The sequence below is a fragment of the Carassius gibelio genome, chromosome B10, assembly GCF_023724105.1.
Source record: "Carassius gibelio isolate Cgi1373 ecotype wild population from Czech Republic chromosome B10, carGib1.2-hapl.c, whole genome shotgun sequence".
Lineage (NCBI taxonomy): Eukaryota > Metazoa > Chordata > Actinopteri > Cypriniformes > Cyprinidae > Carassius > Carassius gibelio.
Genome location: NC_068405.1, coordinates 11,012,663 through 11,025,138, shown reverse-complemented (window position 1 = coordinate 11,025,138; position 12,476 = coordinate 11,012,663). Strand labels below are relative to the sequence as shown.

The following is a 12,476-nucleotide window of genomic DNA, read 5'->3' as shown; positions in this document are numbered from 1 at the left end:
TACACTTTGTTCCAAATTATTTTTCAAGTTACATATCAGTATCAGTAGTGGGGGGGGGGGGTCATATATATATATATATATATATAGAGTTACAAATAGTTTGCAGGTTTTCTTAGGTAATTGGAAAACTTAAAGAGGTTGTTTCACATTATTAAGCAAGTCACAGTTATGCGATATGGGGAGGAAGAAAGATCTTTCTGAAGATGAAAAGCATCCAATAGTGCAACATCTTGCAAAAGGCATGAAGACAACTATTTCTTCCAAAACCAAACAGAGATTTGATGAAAAGATGAAAAGAAGCTTATTAAGGAAGGTTTCTGTCAAACAAATTAATTGTATCAAAACGGGAACTATAAAAAATCCCCTGTTGAGCAGCAAACAAATACTTGAAGCTGCCATCCTTAACCAAAGCTCACAGAGAGAAACCTTTACAGTGGGCGTACAATAATACATACTAAATAATACACAAGAATCATTGTTAATTAAATAGTTTAATTCACTGACAAATGCATATAAATACATATCAGTGACCCCAATCAGAGAAGGAGATTGTTTCTGAATGACTTTAACTCTTATTTTAATTACAGACATTATTTAGTAATGGATGATTACTACTTTTTACAATTGCTTTTATTAACCATCGGTTGATTAAATGAACACTTTTTCAGTAGCGTGTAAAATGAAATCAATTAAAGCTCTCCAAACTGCACAGTGCTGGTCCATTGCAGCAGGCGTCCATCTTCGCGGAGAGAGTGACAGACAGCACTAGATGAACGGGGCGCTGTGACATCTTCATTCTCAGGCAGGTCGGGATCCCAATCAGCTCCAAGCCGCAGGTCCCTTCGCACAGTTAATTAAATCAGTCCGCCTGCAGTCCAAACCGTATACCACCAACTGTAATTATTACTGTTCCATTACAGGCAAGCAGATTTCCTGAACATTTCTCCAGCTAGCAATCAAAGGTTTCCTGGAAGAGGCGCTGGAGTGGAAAACATGATACATGAAATGGCAGGAGAGGTTTTGTTGTTTTTCATCAAGGAAAGAGCATGGCCAGTTCACTAAACCAGGGGTTTTCGGCTAGTTTCTCATTAAAACTTTATATCAGTTTTGCTTAAGAAAGCTAACTTTGCTACATTGTACAATACCTAAAAATCACTAATGGGAAAGTTTGAATTAGTTAGAAGATTAAATTAGATTAGATTAGATTAGATATAAAATCTAAAATGTATATGTATTTAAAAATATATATTTTATTAATTAATTCTATTTATTAAAATTATATTTTGTAATACAGTGCAATATAATTTAGTGCAATATAAACTTATGTATTATAAAATATACAAAAATATCATTTATATATAGAAACATTTATGTAAATATTAATTTTATATTTAAAATTTAATAAATACGTTTTATAATATATTTTTGTAAAATTACAATGTACAGTTTAAGTGTGTATGTGTGTTTTATAATACTATATTATATTGTACCTGTATTATAAAATATAATCATATAATGAATGCATGTTAAATGTATATTGTAAAATTGTTATTAAAATATATATTTCTATTTTATAACATTTTGTAATTATAGTTACATTTTATAATACAATTCATATTCCAATTTGTATAGTTCTGTATCATTATTTCTATAATTTAATACAGGGCAATACAGTAAATTTTAATCTGTCTGTGTGTGTGTGTGTGTGTGTGTGTGTGCCCAACTGCATATTTTATTATGACATTAGCGTAAACAAAGAAATATTTCTTTCAACAGACACAATTATTAATAATTTTCCCCTTCATTTATGATTGTTGAATGAACATGCTATCTTACACGCGCCTTCCCTTCAACCCCAAGTTGTCGTAAGTTGAGAACTCATCTGAATTTTGGACAGGGTTGGAGAGGGCAGCCATGGCCTGTGTAGCCCCCATGTCAGTGCTGTAGAACAAGTCAAGCTCAGCTAGCTGCTCTGCCCCATCATGAGCTCTTTCATTAGCCCTGTTGACCTCCTCAAATTCATCGTAAACACTGCCGACAACCCACTTAGCTCTGGCTTGGAAGTCCTCTGGTTCTGCATAAATTGCTTCTGCACTGATGTCCTGTAATGCGTCATTAATTGCTAAATGCTGGATGGAGTCACCTAACAAGTCAATCAAACCTTCTCCAGCCTCTGTCTCTTCCCTAGGGTTTGTGAAATCAGACAGCTGCGAAAGGTCAGCGTCGGTCTTGAAAGAGTCTTGGAAAGATCCAGACTGCTGGAGAGCTTGTCTCAGGTTTTGCCAGTGCATTTGAGGGTCTGTAGGGGAAACAGCTTTTTGCTTCGCTTTTGACACTGTGGCATAGACAGGTTCCTGATTCTCGTGGTCGGTGTCATTGCTCGACACTTGACTTCCACTTTGTAGCTCAACTGCATTCAGAGAAAAGCTCCTACAAGAGGGGTTGAGCATTTTTGATGCTTTCTGCATTTTCCCCTCAGGCAAAAAGTCAGCGGCTTGACTATCGATGGTGTAGATGTACGTTTCATTCGTGGCCGTGGTTTCTCGAGCTAGACTTTGTTCTGCATGGTCAGGGCTGATTGGCTTTGCTGTGGAGGGTCTGGGTAGATTCTGGATTGCTGCGCTGACAATGCTAAACAGTCTTTCACCCTGATGGGTTGTAAACTCGAAATTCCCCTCGCCGGACTCGCATCTGCGACCAGCCTCAAAGGAAAAAGACAGCTGAGGGAGAGAAAAGAGAAGGGAAAGTTCTGAAATCTATTTTCAGAGCGGAGATGTTTGTCCACAATCACTCGAGCGATAATAAAGACAGGCGGTTTATTTCCCATGAGAAAAGGCATGCAAATGAGTTCAATGTGTTTAAATGAGGAAACTTCACACCTGCACCTTGACACCACTAACGAGTGGAGAAAATGTACAACAACTTTTTTATTATTATTATTTTGGATGTGATTAATCACAATTAATAATTCTACAGCAACTTAGGGGTAGGGGAAGAGCTCATTATACACACACACACACACATCCACACATATACATATATATATATATATGTGCGTGTGTGTTTATAGTCTTAAAATATCAGTTCATTTGGCCTTACATACACATGCACACATATATAAGATGCTAACCAAGGCTTCATTTATATAGTAAAAACAATAAAATTGTGAAATGCTATTACAAAATTTATGTTATTTATTCCTGTGATGGCAATCTTAATTATCAGCAGCCATTGATCCAGACTTCACAAGATCGCATGTGTCACATGATGTTTCAGAAGTCACTCTCATATGATGAAGATGAAAAGAAATTCCAAAAGAAGCAAGCCTACATTATTTATAATAGAAATCTTTTGTTACATTGTTGGCATGTTTTTAGTTTCTGATCAATTGAATGTGCCCTAGCTTACCTTGTCCTGTCCAAACTTCCTTACGTAACAGTACATCCATTTGAATAGCACTTTCTTAGTTTTAACATCCTTCAGGAGTAAGTACTCCGGCAGGGGAGTGAGGATATATTCCCCATACAGACTGCACCGAACGGCTGCCTCTGTGCCCACGGCCATGACCAGGAAATCCCGAACTGCAAGACAAAAAAAACAAGAGAGTGGGAGCACAAAAAGGTGTTCAGAAATCAGAAATAAAGTGAATAACTTGTCTTGTGCTACGTCAACAGCCTGTAAAAGATAAAAAAAATTATTAGTCATTGTTTACACTTACAAAAATCTCTTAAATCTCATCCAATCTTGTTTGCATTAAAACAAATTAAATGTGGTTTGACATCCATTTTGAGAAGCGCCTTTGGATTGAATACAGCAAATGCTTCATATGTCCTTCTTGTACTTTTTTAAGGTGTTCATTTTAAAGTTTTGTTTTCACGTTTGCAATGTAAACCACCATTAATTGCATAAAAAGTGCATGTAAAACATCATAAATGGGGAGTAAATTACTTTAGGGTGGTCTGCTTCTTTAACTATTTAACCTACAGTTTCAACTTATAGACTTTCTGTAAGAGCACATGGACAATATAAACTGAATCTCTTTCTCTTGTCTTTTTTGAGTCGCTGAAACTTGAACCCGAAGTCGGCAGAGAACACAACCTATTGCTTCTCCTCTGGAGATGGCTTTGAAATTCAAAATTGGATGTCCACAGGAGCAGGAAGAAGCCAGAGAAGGCAGCCCTGTCTAAGTTCAGCCTTTGTTCCCTGGGTTGATGTTCACAGCTGTCATTTTTGGAGCCTCTTCCTCCTCGCTCTACATCTTCCAGGATGAAACAGGCTCTCAAGACTGTTGGCTTGTTGCCCCGTGAGACCTCACCCATGAGCGTAAAATGTCAAATTTACTTGTTTTTCCTGTTCGCTCTCGTTTGCAGCGCTGCTCGGGGAGAACGTTACACGCAGACGTGTGTAGTTCCTTTGCTATCTGAAGATACAGATGACATGTGTGAAGCACGACTCTGTTAGCATGGATGACTCACTAGACACATGCTGCAGTTAATGTTCTGAGTTAGCCGGATGATGAACAGGAATCATTTGATTTTGCACCTTTGTAGGTCTCCTTCATTTGGTATTTTAGTAACACCTCTCTGTTTAGATAAAATGACATTCACTGGCTGCACTTTATTCTTATCTGTGCAGGTAATGTCCTTCATGCTGGATTAATAATCATTTAGGTTCATATGCACATGAGTTTGTTTTTACTCCTGTTATAATGCTATTAAATCATATGAATTCAGTATTTCCCTTATCACAGAATCATGACTCTGACCTCATAGCTGCGTTCTTGGTTAAATAAAATCAAATAATGAAAATCCCTACTTTCTCTCTTTTCTATGCGCATTCATAAATTGCATTCATTTGTAAGTGTCATATTTGGCAGTTAATTGGGATTATTAGTTATATTAGTTTTGTTTAGGTGTCCAAGTCGTCATTTTGGGAACAATACATGCAAAATTCTGTTGTCATCATGTTTTCCTCATTTGATTCGTGCTTTGGTGCAAAGCAGGGCTTGACAATAACTTTTATGTGTTCATTTCTGGTAAACTGACTCCCGGTGCCCATCTTGATTTCAAGGGTGTCTGATGAGATCTGGCAAGTGTTAATCAGCCCCTGATTGTCGGGTCACTGATTAAAAAGAGTCTTAATGACCCCGGTTCATCAGCGTATTGTGCAGAATGCAAGAGACGATACATTAATTAGCCATGGGTTTTGTGCGTCAGCGTAATTGCGCATATGTACATATTTGTTTTTGCATTTCCTAAGTGTCATCTGTTTGATCATTTCAAACAATGCATGATTAAAAACAGTCCTGCTACTAATTGGTTGTCTGTTCGTGTTCTAGGCTTTAAGCCCACAGCCATATCAAAGGCACGGTCAAACCACAGCAACACCGCCGGTGTCATTAGAGAGCACCTAAAAAGCCAATGTGAAGTTCACCTCGATGAGAAACTGCAGCACCTGCATAAATAAGATTCAGGTACTGCACAGCATTCAGTAGATGAGTCGAGGGCTTCTCGGGGAGGAAAGGCTCGATAAATGCAATCCCAACTGTGAGACGCTGATACTTTTTTGACTCTCAAACTAAGATCAGAGAAAAATATACCACTTCCTTCCTATCTGGCCCATGGGTGTTCACATTGAGCATCTATCGTCTAAAATAAACAACAGGAACTACAATACTTGGGTTGCTGACCCAAAATATTACTGCTTTTAATGTAGTTTTGATCAAATAAATGCAGCTTTAGTAAGCAGACTTCTTTTTAAAACACACACACACAAACAAAAAACACTTCATAATCTGAATCTTCAGGTCTTCACACTTGTAAACATTCAAAGACCGTCCAGTCATATAAATCATTGATGCTGTTGAAGACAGAAAACGCATCATCAGCCTGTTTGTCTCTCTGATTCCCAGAATTTCTCGATTTGAATGGTTAGTTTCCATCTGCTCCAGTTTTTGTCTTTGATGTCGAGCATCAATACAAAACATCATCAGCCACCCACAACCTAGCAACTTGAAACATTCTTGCTCATCCAATCAAATCTATCAGGGGGTGGTTGCAATCCAGTTATCCCTAAACTGCGGCAAGCCTGACCTCTAGCATTTTTAAAATGACTGTGAAGCATTTCAGGTCAGCTTGACAACTAGATTGAGATCTTTTGCACACAAAGATCTCTTAATTTGTACATTTTATATGAATAAAAGCCATTTCGTGAAATGTACATTGGAGAAAATGAAATGTTAGGGACATTAAGAGACAGTTAAGAGGAGGGTGATGAACATAATCACTTCATGTTCTGCCATGTCTAGCGATTTGCTTATAATTGAAAGCTATTTGCTCAGTCCTCAACCAAGGATACAGAAAATTGAGATTATGTTCAGAATAGCGCACTACTCTTATTATTTCTGCCATATACTGTACAGTATGTTCTGTATGAAGGGATTATTATAAATGTGTGATATGCACCTGTGTATAGATACTGTATTGCACAATGCAATGCATCTTACACGAGCTTGCATTTTTTGGGTAATTGCATTATTTGAAGAAATATATTTAGGTGAATTTACTCTACAAAAATAGGCCTATCTTTCTTGACTCAACATTTTACATTGTTTTTACACAAATTAGATGAAAAGTCATTTCTACATACTTTTTATAACTGGTTCTTCAGTTTTGTGAGATTTACACATCAAGTTCAAAATCAGTTTTACACATCAGAGATTTGTGTGAGATTTACACATCAGTTTAAAATTCATGCAACCATCATAACATATATACACCACCATTCAAAGGTTTGGGGTCACTAAGATTTTAATTTTACAATTTAGAACTTTTGTTCAACAAGGAGTTAAAATTGTTTTTAAAAGTTGTTTTTATTTTTATTAAATAAACGCAGCCTTGATGAACATAAAATACTTATTTCTTTCTTAAAGTTACTGACAGTGAGTGGTTGAACTAGGTATTGCAGTCCAAATTCAAAATATTGGAGGGTTTTTTTTACCCAGCCCCTCCTTCTTAGACTTGACGCACGCACGTTGCCAGATTGACAACACCAACAGGAACTAGCGCACTTGACAATGAATGAGATTAAATATGCTGTATTTTCCGACAACTGGCAACCCAGGATACCTTAATACAATTGGGTAAATTGGCAGTGGGCGAGTTTCACAATCCAAAACAAAGACCGACATTCTGGCCCGGAATGCAAATTTCAAAGGAGAATAACTGACTGTAGCACTGTTTTTCATATAAACAAGTATGTAAACTAAACATGTTTCTTAAATACCTGCAGACATTATGATATTTTTATGCTTTATATAGTCAAAATCTTACATACAGCATCTTTAAAGCTTTAGGAAATCTTACCAAACCCAACATTTTAACTGTGTATTTATATACTTATTTTTGTAATGGATATGTTTTAATATATATATTTTTTTTTGCCAGTGGAGAAGTCATTATCTTAAGAACTGTTGTCATGGCATTGAATACAGCAAGATGAGGATGTGACGTGTCACTCCTCCTCAGATGAGAATAGAAACATCTTGAAGTTCATGAAGTACTGATTTACAGTCAGACAAGTTTCATCCTCTTCACTTCCTCACTCTCTCTCCTCTCCTTAGTGTCATTTCTTCTGTCTACGTGTGCTGCTCTAAAAACTTGCACAGCGGAACCCAGACGAAGCCCTTAAGACAGTCTGAGAGCTTTCACCCAAAGTGATCCAATGAAATTTAGAGCTATTTTTTGGCCGGCTGCTCCTCTGGCCCAAAATGAAGTCAGATATGATGTCAGACAGTCACATCCAATTCTGAAGTATCAAACAACTTTATTTAAAGCTGAACAAGTGGTGCTTGTCTGTTACAACCACATTGTTAGTGGTTTCTAGGTCATTGCTAAGTGGGTTTTTTTTATTTTCTTTTTAAGTTTTATTGGTGTTTTGCTAGCTGGTTGTTTGCTAATTCATCTGAAAATGCTAGTAATGATGTTCTGATTCCCAAATATTCCTTAGGTCCCTCATCCAAGACACTAAAATGTGTACTAAAACCTTATTAGTAGTTTTAGTGACTCTTGCCATTGCGAGTGCCACAAAAGAAGTGCTCTGTTGTAAATGATACACATGGGCCAATAGAAATCTTGAACTAGATGAAAAGAAAGAAGCAGGAAGTCAATAAGAAGTGGCCTCAGGTGAATGAGGTGGTTTGAGGACAGCTTGCGTCCCCGTGCTTCATTTCATTTGTCGTCTCCCCTGAATGAGCTCACTCTACAACTGAAAACAGTGTCCCCTCTTTCCTGTCCTTTAATGGAATCAAGGTTGGCCACCTGTGGCCCAAATGGGCAATTTGACTCAAGCCTGAGGTTTCGCTTGAAAAAGAGGCTGTTCGTCCTTGCAATAGGACAAACTAAAATAGCATCTCTCTCTCCTCTCTGTCCCTCCAATATCACTAACATTGCCTGTTAGGGTGTGATGCCTTGAAGCGTTAGCTTACCTCATATACAAAATATTAGAACATAAAGGTAATTGTTGTGTATTAAATTAATAACATAATCAATAATATATTAATATACTGTATGTATGTGTATGTGAACTGTTGATAGATAGATAGATAGATAGATAGATAGATAGACAGACAGACAGACAGACAGACAGACAGACAGACAGACAGATAGATAGATAGATAGATAGATAGATAGATAGATAGATAGATAGATAGATAGATAGATAGATAGATAGATAGATAGATAGATAGATAGATAGATAGATAGCTGCCTTACCACTCTCTGCGGTGTCATAAAGTGAGTTTTCCTGCATTTCTCTGGCGTGGGAACTGCTCACAGGTTCAGAATAGTTGCAGCCCTAAAAGCATTAAATGGTTTTAAAGTGTGACATCTGTACCTGAACGTGTCCATTATGTATTATGAGCAATTAGCATTATGCGCTGTGATGGGATGTGATTGAACCTACGGGAAACGCCTGCTCGCACAGACTCTTGATCCAGTCCTTCACCTCTGAACGCTCGGCTGCGAACACGTAAAGTTTGTCTGAGGTCTCGAGGTAAAAGGCGGCGCAGTCTTTGGGGCAGTCGGCCATCTCTCTTTCTGATATCTGGATGCACTCTCGCAGCCGGATCACCTGTTTGTAGTCGGGCTTGCGTTTGCTGGAGCCCTGTTTGAAGGAGGAGTATTTGTGCTCGTACAGCTCCAGTCGTGACACGCTGCGTCGGCTCTCCGCCGCCAGCACGCACCACACCTTCCTCCATCTCTGAAGAACACACATGCACATCACAGGCTCAAATACTTTAACACATTTACTTAAAGTATTGTTTAAAAAAAGAAAAAGCACAAAGACGCTTTTAAGCAAAACATTTAATTCAAAGGGAAGTTGTAAATGATGAAACAATAGACAAAAATTATTTGGACGCCATCTGGTTGCCAAAAGTTAGTCATGCATTCATGCAGAGCTGCCTTTCAAATTCTATTCTGTTACTGATTACAAAAACACGATGAAAATGTAATCTTGATGAGCTAATTATTATAGGTCATGTATTCCAACAAATTTTGAATTCATTGTACAACTTTTTTCCTTATTAATAGATTGTAATGGGATTGTAAAAAAGAGAGAGAGAGAGAGAGAGAGAGAGAGATAAATTCCATTCAAGTTTGATAAAAAAAACTATATATATATATATATATATATATATATATATATATATATATATATATATATTGCATTATGTAATAATGTATAAATATAATAATAATAATGTATAAAATATAAATGTACTAAAATCTGTTACATAATGTACAAAATGTAAATCACATTCTACTATATTGCTATCATCCATTCATCGTCTTTTAACATTTTAGAATGATATAATGTAGAATAATGTAACATTAATAGTAATAGATAATAATGTAATATAAAACTGCATTTCTTATCAATACTGAAAAGAGTTGTGCTGCTTCATAGTTTTATGCAAGTCACAGTACATATTTTTCAGCATTCTTTAATATATGAAACTACAAATTTTGCTACAAGTGTGATTGCCTCATATAATAATTGCTGTTAATAGTGTTCATCGTCTGGTTGACTACGTCTTGTATTCATTTTTCTGAAAATGTCTGCCATGTGCACATAAACTGTCAGTCACCACTACTGCTAAGCTACAACTAAATATTGTAGAAACTTAATTTTCTGTAAAGTTGCTTTGCAATGATTTGTATTGTAAAATGCGCTATACAAATAGAATTGAACATTTATATATAACGTGTGTGTGTGTGTGTGTGTGTGTGTGTTATGTGCATTTATAAGGCCAGTACAGCGGCCACATTTCTGATCTTTGCCATTGTCATTCTGCTGATATATGCTGAATCCATGCTAGTGAACATGTATTCATTTCTTTAGTTTAACTTGAAAACGTGAAAATAATCCCAATATTCATAAGGCTCTGAGCAGGACACTGAGTCTCACCTTGCCGAAGCGTTGCTGATGAAAATAAAGCGTCCCTTTTCTCCTGATGTCCTCCTCCATGGTCCTTCAGCTGGCCTTTGTCTTGCTTCTCTCTCCCCCTCTCTCTCTCTCTAGGTTCCCTTGATCCCCGTTTGCTTTTAAAGAGTCAATGGCGGACTGACCTGAGGTACATCGTCAGACTTACTTCCTGTCTAAGATGAAGTCTAAATCAGTCTCTTGGAGAAGTCAGATGAGGGGGCGTGTGTCTGTATGCCTGTGGTAGGGTTGGTTTCCTACTCATATGATTCTTCCTGTTTGACACTATTTAGGGCTGAAGACTGTATATCTTCTGAGAAAGTGTGAATACATTTAACATCCTACTAGCACCTCTTTAGAATCAATCAGGGTCAGAGGAAATGTTCACACATCTTACTAACAGCAAATGCTATGCAAAGTTGTGCATAAATTCAAATGTCAGTCCAAATTGTATTAACATGATCTGCAAAGTTGTTAGCATTTTATTATAGTAGGCCTATCTAAAACTGGTCAGAAGTATTTGTATACATCAGACTGAAAATATTACTCAGGAAGCAGATTAGTAGATGTCAAATACAGTCAGGTTTCATGTCATAGGTCTGATGGTGTATCTAGAGTGCCCCTTCGTGACCAATGCTGGCTATTACAGCATTCTCAAACATCAACAGGTCCACACATTTTTGAAGATCATATATTCTTGTTTAGGAACCACTTTAGTCTTTCAATACAAGCACATTAAAAAATCAATTTTAGCCTTGTTTGAAAAGGGTCAAAAGGCTATTGTTGCTTGAACACTGTACAAATGTCATCTTTGGTCATGTGACATCCTGCTGTCATCTGGCCAATCAGCAGAAGCTATAGATAGTGGAACTTACTTGCAGGAGGTTAGGTGAATGATGAAATACTTTTGGGAAATGTCCTGTGATGTAACACGCTGAAGTCAATGATTAATGATGTAATTTTAAAACTATTTATGTTTGATTATACTTTTGAATTCGTTTTTATTTTTATGTGTTCCCTTATCATTTTAGTTTTAGCCATTTTAATATTGTATTTGTTATGTTTATGAGGTTTTTTTTTTTTTTTTTTTTTACATTTCTGTATAGCTTTATCTCATTTTTTTTTTTTTTGGTTATAGTTTTTTATATATTTTTGTAATTATTTGTTTTATTTGTAATTAGTTTGTCATGCAAGAATATGGAGAATAAAAACGAATTTAACTACTGATAGCTGCTAGAAATATTTACATTTTAATGTTAATAACAAAAAAATTATGGAGATTACAAAACTGTCCTGTTCAAAGCAATTCTAAGTCACAGTGTGATAAATCCAATACAATAACAGGGAGCAAACTCTGAATGGAAAAGTATCTAATCCTGTCGCTGTCTCTGCACTCTTTTCACTTCAGTGAATACTTTGAATGAGCTGTTAGCTGCAGGCATAGCTTAATCTGAGTGAAACTGTCAAAAAAAAAAAAAAAAAAAAAAAACTGTGAACATCTTGTGGTTTGGTAGAGAGCCTGAAAGCTGTAAGTTTAGCCATCTGTATTACTAAGCTGACTGTTTATCCTCCTGATCCAAAAATATAATCATCTGGTGGTCAAAATCTATTTATAAGTTTAAGCCTGTAGTGCTGTTTTGGTCAGTGTTATTGAAGAATGTTGTTTTTTTTTTTAAGGTTAAATGGTCCTGAAGAATATGTCACATTTGTACTGTTCACTGTCAAAAATAAACACAATGGTAATGAATAGGAAGGAATGTCATCTAGTGGAAACATTTGGTACAGCACCCAAATAAAATCTTACTGAAAGCTCTTTTTTTTTAAATATCAACCTAAAATTTGAAACAGGTTAAGACTTATGGCTTTAAAACAAATATGCATTTGCAAAATATAGACTATAATACATACATATATACATACATACATAGTATTTTTGAGCATTTTTCATAATACACTTAGTGTTTTTTTTTTGTTGTTGTTGTTGTTTGTTTGTT

General features: G+C 36.2%; 1 protein-coding gene across 1 annotated transcript; it reads right to left on the bottom strand.

The window, feature by feature from the left end:
* Positions 1-475: 475 nt before the first annotated feature.
* LOC127966549 (uncharacterized) lies at positions 476-10,666 on the bottom strand. Its single transcript, XM_052567606.1, has 5 exons — positions 10,468-10,666; positions 8,962-9,258; positions 8,772-8,853; positions 3,409-3,581; positions 476-2,720 (listed from the first exon to the last, which is right to left on the bottom strand). The coding sequence occupies exons 1-5, from the start codon at positions 10,525-10,527 to the stop codon at positions 1,833-1,835; spliced, it is 1,500 nt and encodes a 499-aa protein (XP_052423566.1). The 5' UTR covers positions 10,528-10,666; the 3' UTR covers positions 476-1,832.
* Between the last annotated feature and the right edge of the window lie 1,810 nt (positions 10,667-12,476).